The sequence below is a fragment of the Bos indicus x Bos taurus genome, chromosome 2 (assembly GCF_003369695.1).
Source record: "Bos indicus x Bos taurus breed Angus x Brahman F1 hybrid chromosome 2, Bos_hybrid_MaternalHap_v2.0, whole genome shotgun sequence".
Taxonomy (NCBI): domain Eukaryota; kingdom Metazoa; phylum Chordata; class Mammalia; order Artiodactyla; family Bovidae; genus Bos; species Bos indicus x Bos taurus.
The window spans coordinates 119,550,908-119,566,921 of NC_040077.1; the positions used below are offsets into that span (position 1 = coordinate 119,550,908).

Here is a 16,014-nt window from a genome sequence, read left to right on the forward strand (position 1 = left end):
AGTTGCAACGGAAGGAATCTGTTTAGGATACATTTTGAAGACTGAATAGACAAAATTTGGTAATAGAATATTCTTAATGGAGAGAAAGAAATTAGATGACTACTGTTTGCTGCCTAGAGATGATAATGATGTCATTAATCTGGATGCAGTAGAAGGCTGAAAATCTGGTTTGAAGACAATAATAACTTGAATTAGAAACATGTTGCATTCAAAGTGCTTGCCAATATTCAGCAGGAAGTTGGAAAGTTCAAGAACTGTAGAGAGAGGGGTTGGAGATGTAGATTTAAAACTTTTTAACAGAGAAGTGAGATGAGACTTAATAGAATGTTGCAAATGGTAGAAACTGAAGAGGTACAACAAAGAAGAGGAGTCAACAACAAAATCTGAGAACTGCAGAGAGAGAAGAGTGAAGAGACTGCTGTGTCCTGGATGTCAGTGGAGAAGAATGTGTAGTTCAAGGGGCTGATCAGTGGCTCCTGTTCTAGGCAGGGCCTGGAAGAGGAGTGAGACTGTACCATTGTTTTAGTGATGAGGATTTTTCTCCCTCAGAATTATGAAAGCCTTATTTCATTGTAGAGGTGAAGACAGAAGTCATATTCCAAGGGGGATTACAGAGTATGTCATGGGGAAATGGAGCTTATGAGTCTTGACCATATTTTCAAACTTTGGCGGAGATGAGAGTGAGAGAAATGGAATGGTAGCTGGTAGCTTGAAGTGTGCAGAATGAGAGCAGGGCCAGTCTTTTAATTCGAATGTATTCTGTTGGGGAGGCTGCTGTGAGAGAAAAATGAGTATGACGAAGTTCTAGAGTAGATAGATAAAAATTGGGTGAAGAACGCACATTAAGGAGGATGGGTTTTAAATCTGTAGGGATGTTTCTTCCTCTCATACAGGATGAGAGGATAGGATAGATGAAATCATAAGACAGCTTTTGTCAGCAAGAAAGAAGAGTGAGTCCGTATAGGTGTGAATTGGGAATTGAAGATATTGACTATGAATGAGAGAGTTAAGTGTCAGGTCGATACTTCCACTTCCAGTTATAGCATAGAAAATAATTTGAAACCGATCTTTCTTCTGAGAACTAGAAAAGCTCACTACTACCCTCCCTTCATCAACAAAGGAAAAAAAAACACGACACTGAAAGGTATTTGAAAGGTCATAAATGAACATCTAGGAGAGAATAAAAGCTTATGTTTTGGATTGTTTGCCTCCTACAGATGTTTACTAATTTTTTTGGAGGGATCAACTGAAAGACTTAGAAGCTGAGAAGCTGAGTAGTGCATATGATAATCCCTTAAGGCCAGAGTGATAAGGATTAAAATTTAGGCCCTGCTCATGTGGGAAGCGTCTGTCTACAATGCGGGAGACCTGGGTTCAATCCCTGGGTCGGAAGATCCCCTGGAGAAGGAAATGGCAATCCACTCCAGTACTATTGCCTGGAAAATCCCATGGACAGAGGAGCCTGGTTGGCTACAGTTCACGGGGTCGCAAAGAGTTGGACACGACGGAGAGACTTCACTTTCACTTTCTTTCACGTGGGAATCTGCCTGCAATGCAGGGAGACCCAGGTTCAGTCCTGGGTTGGGAAGATCCCCTGGAGAAGGGAATGGCAACCCACTCCAGTATTCTTGCCTGGAGAATCCCATGGACAGAGGAACCTGGAGGGCTGCAGTCTATGGGGTTGTAAAGAGTTGGATGTGACTGAAGTGACTTAGCACAACAGAAGATTAGATAGAGCTGGAGAGAGAATTAATGAATTGGAGAATTACTGAAGTGATTGAGGGAGACATCAAAACATTGAGAAGGTCAAAAGTGTGTGATTGGAGTCCCAAATGAGGGGTTGAGAGAGAATGGGACAGAAATGATACCCAAGGAGATTTATTTGCTGGAAGCTTTCTATTGGGTTGACTGAAAAGTTCATTTGGGTTTTTCCATAACTTCAGCCAACCCTGCATAACTGTTGAAACTTATCAAGCAGTAGATTCTCAAAACCTTACTAACACCAAGCAGAATAAAAGTAAGTTCATACCTTGGTTTATTGTAGTAAACCTATAGATAACCAAAGACAAAAAAAAAAAAAAAAAAATTCAAAAGGCACCAGAGATGGGGAGAAGGAATAGAGTATATTTTCAAAGAACCAACAAGTAGACTAATGGCTAACTTTTCAACAGACACAGTGGAAGCCAGAATGCAATGGAATGGCTGACAATCTGGAATTTTAAAACCTGCAATAATGTCCTATAAAAATAAAGATGAAATACAGATAATTCAGAATTTAGTTTTTCAGTTGTACTAGCCACTCTTTAAAATGCTCGGAAGACGTATGTGGCTAGAGGCTATTGTATTGGGCAGCACAAATAATGAAAATTTCCATCATTTCAGGAAGGATAGCAGACTGCTATTGGTATTAAAAAGATCATGAGGATATTTTAACATCCATCACCACCCCCACCCCCCCAACCCCCCCCCACCCCGAAGGAAAAAGGAACCTTTAAGTGAAATTGACAAATGCCTAAAAAATGCAAATTAACAAAACTGATCTAAAAAGAAATTTAAAAATTGAAACTATTTAAAGTTAAATTTTTGGGATGTCTTTGTCTGCTTATAGTATCGGGGAATACTGTCTCCATAAAATTAATTGGGGAAATATTTCCCCTATTTTTTAGAAGAATTGGAAAAGGATTGGTATTATGTTTTTTTTCACTGTGAAGGTTCCTGGACTTTTTTAATTGAAAGATTTAAAATCACCAGTTTAATTTCTTTATTTTTTACATGTCTATTTAAAATTTCTGTTTCTTAAGTCGGCTTCAGTAATTTGTGTTTTTCTAGGAATATATGCATTTCACCTAAGTTGTCTAGTTGGCATAAATTTGCTCATTGAGTCCCTTATAATTGTTTTCATTTCTATAAAGTTAGTAGACCTGTCCCTTCTTTCATTCCTGTTTTGTGGTCAACCTATGGAGGTGGAATGGACCCCTTCCCAGTTAGTAGGGTGCCTGTATTGATTGCACTCCATACATCAAGAAAGTTTGAGAGAAAATGTACTACTTACCCAGGAGACTCCTGGGCAAAGCAGGTCAGGTATAAGCATGTCTGGCCTGGCTTGAGCCAGGTGGAAGGAGTGAGATACGCCTTTATAGTGGTTAGGGGACTGGAGATTCAAAGGTCCCATGTGCAGGCTGGGCATTTTGAAATTTGAATTTCCCCCTTGTGCCAAAAAAGGTGAGGATCAATGGATTTTCTTACCAACCTGTCCAGGATGGGTCAAAGGGGAAGGGGGAGATGAGGCTTAAGATGAGTTAGTGGTCATACATGAAAAAAATGGAGCCATATTCTTTATTACAAATCCTGAATTTGAGTTAATTTTCTTTCATTTTTGTTTTTTTCTTCAGATTGGCTAATCTTGATTGATCTGTTTTTCCATGTCTACCTATTATTTCTTCTGTTAGCTCAAATCTGCTCTTGAGCTCTTCAAGTGAAATTTTCATTTCAGTTATTCTGTCTTTCAACTTGCAATTTACATTTAGTTCTTTTTAAAAAATAATTTGTATGTCTTTATGGATATTTTTGTTTGATGAATCATTGTCATCATGCTTTCCTTTAAAGACAGCTTCTTTTAGTTCTTTGAGCATATTTATAATAGCTGCTTTGAAGTCTTTGTTGACTGAATCTAAAAATCTAGACTCACTTAGAGATAATTTTTATTGAAACTATCCCCTGCCCCAGTGTATGGATCACACTTTCCTGGTTTTTTTTTTTTTTTTCTTTTTTGCATATCTTATAATTTTTTGTTGAAATCTGGACATTTTTGATAATATATTCTTCATTCTGATTCCTTTTCCTTCAGAGTTGAAGGTGGATGCTCTTTTGTTTAGTGGCTTGCATGGACTAATTCTATAGAGTCTGTTTTCTCCTGTAGTACGTAGCCACGCATGTGTCTGTTCAGTTCTTTCTTTCTTGTTTTTTTTAAGCATGACTGTCTGGTAGTTGCCTCGGAGTCAGCATGTCTTAGCAGTCAGCTTATGATTAGTTAGAAGTTATGTTTTAACTCCTTGCAACAATAAGGCCCCCATCCTGTGTCAGTGGTCCTGACCAGACTTGGGAAATGTATTCAAAATTGAGGCATTATATGGGTGTGCCCTGGCTTTTGCTTTCTGTATTTGCAAGGCTCACATTCATCCAGGGATGAGCGCTCTAGGGCCCACTCATTTGTCTCCTGCATGTTTACAGTCTTTCCTGCACATAGGAGGAAAAAGTAGATTCTTAACAAGGCACCCATTGGTTGTCTTGTTGCCTGATTCTCCCTGTTAAATTTTTGGTTAGTCTATTGGTCTGGTACTTGCCCTAACTAGTATTGCAATCTCAGACTAGCTGTGATATTGGCCTTCCCTGTTTTTTTGCACCTTGAATCACTATTGATTTTGAAAATGCCCATGGACATGGAATTCTTCTTGTTCTGCTCTAAACAAATTTAGTTCCTATGGCTGTGGGCTTGCTGCCTTAGTAGGACTTCCACGTCAAGGAACTGGGAGTAGGTGTAGGATGGTGGGAGCTCCAGCCTAAACCACCACACATTCTCACTGTTGTTACTGAGATTCAGTAGATTTTCTTGAATAAACACTTCTCAATTTGTTGTAGCCTTTGGTTAGCATCTAGACCCTTAAAATGGTTGGTTTTGATGATTTTGTCCATATTTATTGTTGGGGGTATATAATATTTGTCAGACTCTTCATTCAGCCATCCTGGGAGATTCTTCTCCCTGCCTTCTCTGTGTTTCTCTGACTCATTTTTAAACATTTATATTTTATTTAAATCTTAGTTCAGAATATGTTATGAAGTAGGGATTTACTGGCTATTTATAAAAAATAATATTAAGTAGTGTTTTAGCATTACTTAACTATTTTAGTGAAAGTGAAAGTCTCTCAGCTGTGTCCCGACTCGTTGCGGGTCACATGGACTATATAGTCTACGGAATTCTCCAGGGCAGAATACTAGAGTGGGCAGCCTTTCCCTTCTCCAGGGGATCTTCCCAACCCGGGGATCAAACCCAGGTCTCCCGCCTTGCAGGCAGATTCTTTACCAGCTGAGCCACCAGGGAAGCCCAAGAATACTGGAGTGGGTAGCCTATCCCTTCTCCATTGGATCTTCCTGACCCAGAAATTGAACTGGGGTCTCCTGCATTGCAGGCGGATTTTTTACCAGCTAAGCTACCAGGGAAGGCCTTAATTATTTTATGTGTTTCCTAATTATTTGTAATGTTAATTTTCTATTTTTAAATGTGATGCTTATTATAATCCTATCTCTTTTTTTCTTTATCCCTTGAATTATATCCTCTTCATGTGTTTTTATGATCTCTCGCTTTCCATTGGCTCCATCTTAGCTTCTGAATAGGCTCAACCTTTCTTTCTTTAAACCTCTCATGACTTTATCTCCTTGAGTTTCTTTCCTTCACTACCCAGATTCATAACTTTCTTCTGTTCTTGCTACTCATAAGGCTGATGGAGACGCAGGGCTAAGGCAGGTGCGATACTCTGGGCACAAACACTTCAGGAGGCACTTCCTCTCGGAGTCCTGCAAGCATGGAGTTGGCACTTGTGTGACTTTGCCTTTATGAATATTGTATCCTACATACCTTGCTTGCCTCTCCCTAGTCCTGGTCCTGCTACTCACATTTCTCTCTAGTATATATTCATTTTAACCTGGTTTTTGTCCCAGATAGTCTTCATTTATTCAAAATTTTGAGCACTTACTCTGTACTGAACATTGGGTCTCAAGCCATCACTTCTTTCACCCAAATGCTTTCTTCATTTTCACTTTCTCAAGTCTAGTGCTTTTGCTTCCTCATTCCTACTTTTTTGTACCACGTAGCACTCTTGCCCAGTACTGCGTGTTCATCCTCATCCCAGCCCAACTTTTCAGAATGTGTAGCTATTTCCATGGCAAAACACCCTCTCTAGGAGCTGGTGGGCGGTTGGGCGGTGTATCGGTGGCATGTGTTCTGGAAGCTGGTGAGGATCAGAGAGTAACCTGTGCTTGCAGTGTGCTTGTGCTTTCAGGATAGGAGCATGCAGGTCTTCTGCAGGGGTAATGGGCTTCACGGTCATATCACTGGGAAGGGAAGAGTGCTTGTTTGTCCACCTGCTGCTCAGTGTCTTATATTTTCGGAATCTTTCCATCTGCTTTCAGTACTTTGAAACCCAAAAGCAGACTTTGACTCTCTGCTCTGCTCAGCCGGTCTGGCTTATTCTTGCCAATGGGCTTTCCTGGTTTTTCCCATTCTTTGCTGACTTGTTTTTAGCATGGTTTCCCTGAATGACCCTGTTTTGCTTGGTGTTCTCACTGCTTGTTCATGAAAACAAAACTCGTCCAGTCATTTAAGGAATGATTATTGGGCACCTGTTCTGTCCTGGATACTATGGGAGCCAGTGGGGTTTACAGTAATGAACCCAACCAAACATTTCATATCTTCCTGAGCTAGAGAGAAAAGTTAGGTGCATATCACACCAACTGAGATATTTGCTGTGGAAAAAAGTTACAAAGGCAGCTTGCCTGTGGACTTTTGAGTTGAGATCTCTGTACCTCCATCTCACTGGACTGGCAGTACCTCCCTTGAATTTTGACCTCTTGCCTACATCTAGACTTGATAGGAAGTACCCCATTTTCAATTCTATCTCTTGTTTTTGAATTGTCTTTCTTCTGCTTGCAGCTTGCTCCAACCCCTCGCCCCACCCTAAGGCTACCATTTGTTTTCGTACCCTGGTGCAAACCCTGGTCATGAACCTGTCTTCCTTTGAAAGTTATTTTTCTCTTGTTTTCTTATCGTCAGACTATACTGGTTTTTCCCCACTATATCTTTACTAGCTTCTTTTACATAGCTTTTACTATGTTTTCTACTTCTTCTTCCTCTTTGCATTTCCTAAGAGTTGCCCTAACCCAGATTTTGTCCTAGGCCCTCTTCTGTATCAGCTTACCCTTTTGGGGCAGTCTCTTCCATTCTAGAAAACTTTGGCATACCGTCTTTGTGCAAATGGCAGGCTAATTTATCTCTCTAAGTAATGCTCCAGTTTTCAAGTTTTTGAGGTAGAAGTGTGTAGTTCCATGTGTAGAGTGTAAGTAGAGGTATGTAGTGCCACATAGAGGGATGTAATACTTCACGTCGTTTATATCTCCCAGTCTCCTTACTTGAAATCTCACCCAACTGCCACCTCCTTGCTCTCTTTCAGATACGCCTAGTTGCCAAGTGGTGCTAGGCTGGCCTGTGTAAGACCATGTTCACAGTCTCTTTGTTTCCATGTCTACAGCTGCAGCTCTAGTTCAGGCCTTCCTGTCCTCTTACCAGTCTGTTCTGGTTCTTTCCTAAGGTGCAGCTGCAGCCAGTCTCTCTGGACTCCAGATGACTCTCATTGCTCTGCCAGGTTAATCTTTCTTGAAACACAACTTTGATCTGTTGTTCTTCTCTTCCGTTCATTCACGCTTCAGAAACTTCCCTACTGCCTTTGAAAATGGGGCTGGTTTTCTAGACCTTCCAACTTGTTTTGTTTTCCTTGCCACTGCCTCCCTTCATATAGGCTGGACTCTGTCCAAATGGAATTAACGTTGCAAGAAGCTCCCTGTGTTTTTCTGTTTGCGTGTCCGTATTTCCCCCCCGCTTTTGCAGCAGCATGCATTTCTCACATTCTCAGCTCTTAAAATCTTTCCTGGAGCTCTCTCGGATTTCTGGACCTGGAGGTACTCTTCTTCCATCATACATACATATACCCATACTTTAAGAAAATAAAGTGCTTATCACTCCCCACCTGTATTACTTGTTATTTTAATATGATTTTTAAGTCTCCTTAACTTTTGTATCCCTCCTTGTGCCTAGCATAGTGCCTTGTGGAAACAGTTGTTGAATGAAGGAGTGGGTGAGCACATTTCTGAATAAAGCCAATGGGACAGCCTGGACTCTGGAAGGTGCCATTCCCTCTGCCTTGGTGCTTGTCTCAGACCATCTGTTTCTCTCCCTTCTTGAAACTTTTCGACTTTATCTCTGATTCTCTTCATGTATCTGAGTGGTACATGTACACTGAGTGGTTTGTTACTCTTGGTCTCTGTTGCTTGTTTCCTGAGTTAGTACTGATTTCGACTTAAAGAAGAATGACATCATTTTGGTGAAGGATATGTGTGGGAAATTTAGCAGAAATGGAAGCTAGTGTTCAGAATGACATCTTGATCCATTTTATTGGTAAGCAGGCTGCCCACCCGGATTTTGGAAATTTGCAAGTATAGGCTTGAAGCCTGGGCCGGTGGCCAGCAGAGAGTAGACGATGTCGTGATGACATGTTCAGTATCCAGGTGGAAGGCTGGGGTTGGGGGTGCTGGCTGCAGGGCCCCACATTCCAGTCTGCTGAGCCAGGCAGCTGCTTGTATTCCTTAGGAGTAGCCACCTGAGCTTCTAATCAGAGGACTGGTTTGAAGTGATGGCAGGTAAGAGAAGGGAAGTAGATGTCTAACTACAATATTTCATTTTTTTTTTTGAAAGCTAGTGAATCATCCATGCATAGTTTTGGACATCTGGTTGTGGCAGTAAGTTAGGTTATGTTGCTGAACTCTAAGAAATTGATTTATTTGATTTCACAGAAGAACATCGTTTGTCTAAAGTTAAATTTAGTAAATACTGCATCTCTTGAGCCCTAGTTTAGTACTTATTTCATGATAGCCTTTAGATTCTAGATCTTTATACCATCTTCAAAACCATATTCCCTCCTGCTCTTGTGCATTTTACTAGCTGAACAGGACCTCAGAATTCCTTAATTTTCACCCCATTACCCTATTTGTGGAGGTTTTTAGTAGAAGTGGTCCAAACAAGCAGGCTGTGATACCCATGAGGTTGAACGCTTTGAAAAGCAGCTCAGGACAGATGGTGTGCTTGACTAACTGCCGACCAGAAACTGACACCGGGATCCAGGGGGGGGATACCATGTTGCCTTTGCCATCCAAGTCCTACATTTCCTAGAGCACAGAGGAGGCTTCAGGTTAACTGTTTCTCAGTCACCTGTCTCTTTTTGGTTTCAGCTAGTGACACTTGAGCTGCTCAAGGCGGGAAGAATTCAGAGCAGTGGAGGCCCTGCAGGATCTGGAGAGAAGAGGTGACCTTGGAACCAGTAATGAGCCATCCTGACTACCGGGTGAACCTCCGGCCCCTGGGGACCCCCAGAGGTAGCACACGGAAAATGGAGTCTACTCTAGCAACTGGAAATAAAACTGGAATGGAGGCACAGGGCAGGTCTTAGGACTAAAGAGGGACTATAATTCTTTTGGTGATCTCTTAAATATTCTCCTGTAGGTTATTTACTTTAGAATTGTGTGGTTTCTTGTCTTAATATATTGTTATATTGAGTACAGCTGTTTGATTTCCTCTAGAAAAGTGATGATCTTTTAGTAATTCCTATTTTTGAAAGTTTGTGTCTATAAACAGCAAAGCATACTGAACCCATTACTTGTTTTCTGTTCCATGTATATTGTGGTGCTGATTTAAAATTCAGGTCTCATCTGTGTACATTTTATTCATGTTTTCTTACTCAGTTTTCCTTTTTATGACTATTTTAAATCATTATCAGGGGATTTTATTCTTTTTTTGGTCTTTAATTTTTTTTTTTAAAGGTAAAATATCCCCAGTTTTAAAAATACAGAGATGTTTGAAGAAAAAGTTGATTGCTGCCTCATGTTTCTAGGTGTGTCCTCTTTGGTTGGCCCACATGGTGTTGGTGCTTCGCCAGGTGACAAAAAGTCAAAGAGCAAGACCACACGAGGGAAGAAAAAGAGCATATTTGAAACCTACATGTCCAAGGAGGATGTTTCAGAAGGCCTGAAGAGAGGAACACTTATCCAGGTGCTTAAAATATACTAGAAGGCTATTCCTTGAATATATGGAATCAGAAGTAATCAATTATTCATGAAACTGTTTATTTTTCTGTGCTGTGTGCATGAAAGAAATGATGCCATCACAGGCTCAGGGCTTTCCACTTCTTGGACCTCCAGAGTAACTAGAGGTGAGAAGTGTCACAAGGCCATCACAGAGTGCTCTGAGATTTGAGAGGAGGGAGCCATGACTTCCGTAAGGGTTGTCTAGGAGTGCTTTATTGGAAGGGGTATATTAGAACCAGGCCGTGGACTGGTGCAGTTAAGTGAAGAGAAGGCGCTTCTCTTGGGGACCAGCGTGAGCTCCTGAGAGAGAGTGGGATATAGGGTGTGGCTGTAAGACACATTGTAGGTCAGTTTGCCTGGAGCACATGGACGCTGACTGCAGGGAATAAGGTCGAAGAGGAAACAGTTAACAGCAGCAGACAGTATTTGTTGAGAGCTTTATAGTTTGCTAAATATTTTTACAAGCTAGTTCAGCAGTTTGGCTCGGCAAACGCTGGGGTATGCACTGTGAGCCAGGAGCCGTTGTATAGGAGCACACCGCATAGGTGCTTCCAAGATGAAGGTGGGTGAGGCTGCCTTTCTGTACATTGAGCCTGTGGCCCCGTCGTGGAGCAGACATTTTTGTGGACAGATGATTTGAAGATAAAGGGTAAGTGCTCAGATAACAGTATGACCAGGGTGTATGGGAGAATGTTTGGGGAAACTGGGAAGCTGTAGCAGGTGACCCCTGCAGTGAATAGTGAAGGATGACTGTATTAAATGAGTGACATGTGTGTGGAAGGGAGATAAGGAGAGGGCGTGACTCTAATGAAGACGGGAACTGTGAAACAGTATGGAGCGGGACAGCTCAGGTCTTTTTAAGTGTGAAATCTGAGGCAGGTAGTCGGTAATGAGATGAACAGGCAGGCGAGGGCACATATCCTTTGAATTGAGTCTGTTTTATAAAATTCTTAGGTTAGTATACAAACATTGCCATGTGTTACTTGGCTCACTTGAAGATGTTGACTGTGTTCCATTTCTCTCATTCTGAGTGTCCGGCTTCTCTATTTGTATTTGGGGCTGGAGATCCAGCCAATTAACAGATCCTCTTATTTTCTTTTCCTTTTTTATCACCTTTTGTATTTACCTGTGGTCCAGTACATACGCTTAATATAGACTTTGAATGAAAAATTATTTTTAACAAATTAGCTGCTTTTTATGATTTCAGAGGTACCATTGGTTTTTTTTGTTTTTTTTTTAAGCATCCCTTGGTTTCTTTGATAAAGCCTCTCAGGAAAGTTAAAGCTTTAGCTGGACATTTGTTCATTCATTAATCCATTTATTTGCTGTTTATCGTTCAGCACACACACTGCACTCCATTCCTCTGCAAGTGTCTTGGCCCTCGTCTTGTTCCATGTATGAGGACCTGTTGTGCTTTTCCAAGTCTTATCTCCTGCCCTTCTCTTCCAGGTACGCTCTGCTCCATTCACTCTGATCTTCGAAACGTCCCCAATAAAAACTCTGCTCTTTGATTGCCCTGTGACTCTCTGTACACGCTGTTCCTGATGCTGGGAATGCTCTCTCCCACTATCTTGATATAATCATGCTTGACCTTACCTAAATGTTACCTCCTCTGTGAAGCTTTACTTAAGTCTCCAACCAGAATTGGTCATTACCACTTTTCCTGAAGCCAACCTTTTTGTTTACCCTTTATTCTAAACTTATTATCATTTCTTGGCATTTGAGTTTCCTCAAACAGATTGTTCACTTCCCTGTGGTCAGGGTCATGTCTTATTCCCACAGATAGGCCCAATGACTGGCATTTGATCGATGCTTAATACATTTATATCGAATGAATATTTATTTACTGACTGAATAAAGGATCAAGGTATAGTCTTGGAAGAAGAGTGAGCAGACCCTCAGTTGTTATGACTTGGAGGAAAAATCATTTATAAAATCCATAGAGATAGGCTGAGGGAAATATTCTGCAATGGTATTATTTTTGCTCCCTCATATTAATTTTTGCTTTTGAAACAACTCTTTGCTAATATTAAAACAAAAAGCTGATCAATATAACAACTCTGGTTCCCAGGAGTTTGTAAGTGATTCCTCCTGGCCTGTGACATCATGGGACTCTGCAGCCAGAGTATCCCCTCCACAGATGAGAGCAGTTGTTCTCTGCAGATGGGAAAGGAATGGGTTCCAGATATGAGGTCACCTTGTAAAATATACAACACTGTAAATAAGGGTTTCATAGGCAGAGAAACAGTCCATCTGTGCAGGCCCTGATGGGTAAGGTAAAAAGCTAGTCAAGGAAAGATACTTGAATGCTGTGGCCTTCAAATCTTAATGCTACATCTTAATTAGATGTAAGTGTTTGTTAACTTTTGTATGCAGGCTTAAGTATATCGTGACATCCTTTGTCTTTTCCCCATCTAAAGAAAATTTTATTGAAAGACAGATATTTTTTAATAGAGGAGAATAATTATTTTATTTTCAGTGCGTTCATTGTTTTGTCATGTGTGGTGAAGAGAAGTCCACAGTGACCAAAGAAATCTCTTTCCTGTGTTTGAACTGACCGGCAACAACAGATGGTCATGTCCATGTAGTTTTGAAATTTTTTTTTGGAAAATGAGTTTTCGTGTTGAAGAACATATGTCCTTTTTCTCTCCATAGGTACAGTATTGGGAAGTTATTATGTGAGGTATTGGGGAAAATGAGAGTCTGGGATAGAGCAGCCTGGAAGGAGTTCCGGTTTTGGGTGATGACCAAAGTGACATGGGTATAAAGATGGTAAAATTGGTTTGTTTCATATTCCTAGGTGGTTCTTTGGCAAAAGATGGTTCAGGCTGAGCCCCCAGAGCTGCCTGAGGCATGAAGTCAAGTTTCTCCTAGGCTAAAATGTTGGTGTAAAGTTGTTATTAGACCCTGAAAGAAATCCTTGTCCAGGAAGACAGGACAGGATGTCCTGTCTCTAGGACATTCACCATTTATTAAGAGGGAAAATCAGCTAGAGAACATTTAGATGTGAGTTAAAGAGAAGAATCAGTTCAGTTCAGTTCACTTGCTCATTCGTGTCTGATTGAGACCCCATGAATCGCAGCACGCCAGGCCTCCTGGTCCATCACCAACTCCCGGAGTTCACTCAGACTCACGTCCATCGAGTCAGTGATGCCATCCAGCCATCTCATCCTCTGTCGTCCCCTTCTCCTCCTGCCCCCAATCCCTCCCAGCATCAGAGTCTTTTCCGATGAGTCAGCTCTTTGCATGAGGTGGCCAAAGTACTGGAGTTTCAGCTTTAGCATCATTCCTTCCAAAGAAATCCCAGGGCTGATCTCTTTCAGAATGGACTGGTTGGATCTCCTTGCAGTCCAAGGGACTCTTCAAGAGTCTTCTCCAACACCGCAGTTCAAAAACATCAATTCTTCAGCGCTTAGCCTTCTTCACAGTCCAACTCTCACACCCATACATGACCACAGGAAAAACCATAGCCTTGACTAGATGGACCTTTAGTTGGCAAAGTAACGTCTCTGCTTTTGAATATGCTATCTAGGTTGGTCATAACTTTTCTTCCAAGGAGTAAGCGTCTTTAAATTTCATGGCTGCACTCACCATCTGCAGTGATTAGTGGGTTATAGTGGACTGCCCAGTCATTTAGAAGGAACAGATGATATGCATGACATTAATACTGGTGTGGTGGGAGAACTTCAACTCTGCAGACATGAATTAATAAGCTTTAACAAGTGTTTCTTGACCACCTGCTAAGTGCCAAGCATATACCAGTGAGCAAAATAGGCAATTCACTGGGGGAGACAGGCAAAAACAACTGAAGAAATAAAGAGAAAATTACAGTCTGTGTTGTGTGCTTATTAGAAAGCAAGAATAATGAGAGAGAATAACTATGGGGTGCTACTCTACATAGGGAGGTTAGGCCTCTTTGAGGAAGTGACTTGAGTTGAGATCTGAAGGGTGAGATTGAACCAGACATTTGGAGAACTAGGAAAAGAACATTATAGGCAGTGATATAAGTTAGTAGAAGAATGGCAAGTGGTGATTGTGAAAACTGATAAACATCTTTTACTATTGTGATTATGTAACTATTACTCACTTAATACCATTGTATCATGATTGGTCAACAGAAAAAATAATAGAACTCTGTATCACAGAAACTGCCATTTAATGGAAAAACCTGTAATCATTTTTAAAAATCCAGATGCATATCAGAATTATCTTGGAAGTTTTTGAAAAATACAAATGTGCAGGTATTGCTTTGTTTTCACTAGAGCTCCAGATATGTTTCTATGAGCAGCCATGTTAAAAACAGCTGGACTATATGATGATCTTTTACTTTTATCAGTTTGTTTCACTTTTTCTATTTCATATTCAGTGCTCCTATTTCATTTAGTTTACGTTTTCCAATTTCTCTGTCTCTTCATTTTTTTTTTTTGATCTTCTTTCTCAAGACTTTATCAGGTTTAATACAAAAGCTTTTGTATAGCATGTACATATAAATAATATGTATACTATATATATTTTAGAAAACTTAATCAGTTTTTGCCTAACAAAAAATTATGACATTTCTATTCTGTTTGTTTGACTTAGTATGAATAGAATGCTAGATTTCTAATTAAAACAAAAAGATATGCAATGAGCAATAAAGGTTTACTGTATAGCATAGGGAATGATAGTCAATATCTTGTAATAACCTATAAAGGAAAATAATTTCAAAAATAATATATGTGCAGATGTATAACTGAATCACCTTGCTGTGTACTTGAAACATTGTAAGTCAACTATACACCAGTAAAATATATACATTAAATTAAAAAAATGAACCTATACAAGGGAACAGATTGGAAAGTAGAAACAAACCTAATCTTGAGCTGTCATTTTATCCTCACTTGAAGCCACATAATCTTGGATTTTATAAACACATAAATCAATAAATGCCTTTATTCTTTTTTTTTTTTTTAAAGTATGGCAAGTGGAAAAAGGCCTAGTATTTTTGAGGACTTAGAAGAAGGCCTGTTGAATATACTGAGCAAAGGGGATTATGTTGGGAATGAATGGGAGAGTTAGGTGGCTGCCAGTCCATGTAGGTTCTCTAGGCTGTGTTGGAGGGTTGGATTTTGTTTAAAGAACTGATGGGGAGTCATGGAAGAGTAATAAGCAGGGGAAGGACATGGTCTATTTTATGCTTTTAAAACAACTCTCTGGCAATTGTGAGATGAATAGAGTAGAAGCTGGGAGATCACGTAAAAGGCTATCACTCTACACCAAGCAAGAAAATATGGCGATGTGAACATGGGTGGTGGCAGTGAAGTTGGAGAGAAGTGGGTGGACGTGGAGCTAGTGCTGGCATGACCTGCTGATGGGTGAATTGTGGAGGGTGAGGCAAAGGAGTCATAATGGATGGCTCCGCAGTGTTTGAGTTGAGCCGCTGGATGGATGATGATGCCATTCACCAAAATAGGGTAGACTGAGGGTTGAAATGTGGTACTGGTTTTTTGGGAGAAGGGGACAGATGGCACAAACGAGTGAAGAGGGGTCTGGTGGTGGCTGTGGCAAATGGAAGAGGAAGTCTGCAGTAGTTAAGACCAAGGACTCTAGAACCAGACTGCTTGGGCTTGAATGTGGTGTGCAAGCGGGCACCTCTCAGTTCAGTTCAGTCACTCAGTCATGTCCCACTCTTTGCGACTCCATGAATTGCAGCACGCCAGGCTTCCCTGTTCTTCACCAGCTCCCAGAGCTTGCTCAAACTCATGTCCATCGAGTCGGTGATGCCATCCGACCATCTCATCCTCTGTCTCCTTCTCCTCCTGCCTTCCATCTTTTCCAGCATCAGGGTCTTTTCCAATGAGTCAGTTCTTAATATCAGGTGGCCAAAGTATTGGAGCTTCAGCATCAGTCCTTCCAATGTATATTCAGAGTTGATTTCCATTAGGATTGACTGGTTTGATCTTGCTGTCCAAGGGGCTCTCAAGAGTCTTCTCCAACACGACAGTTCAAAAGCATCAATTCTTCAGTGCTCACCTATCTTTATGGCCCAACTCTCACATCCATACAGGACTACAGGAAAAAACCATAGCTTTGACTAGATGGACCTTTGTTGGCAAAGTAATGTCTCTG

General features: G+C 40.8%; 1 protein-coding gene across 5 annotated transcripts in view; it reads left to right on the forward strand.

Annotated features, from left to right (window-relative positions):
• The window catches only part of DIS3L2 (DIS3 like 3'-5' exoribonuclease 2), a 357,289-nt gene that overhangs the window by 42,042 nt on the left and 299,233 nt on the right, over positions 1 to 16,014 (forward strand). For 4 of the 5 annotated variants that reach the window (XR_003506580.1, XM_027516383.1, XM_027516355.1 and 1 more), the window contains exons 2-3: positions 9,055 to 9,198; positions 9,714 to 9,871. Coding sequence is in view for 4 of the 5 variants with exons in the window: in XM_027516383.1 (XP_027372184.1) it covers positions 9,147 to 9,198; positions 9,714 to 9,871 (210 nt within the window). In the remaining variant the exon portion in view is untranslated. The remainder of the gene's footprint in view (positions 1 to 9,054; positions 9,199 to 9,713; positions 9,872 to 16,014) is intronic. The other variant, XM_027516373.1, reaches the window with a different exon arrangement.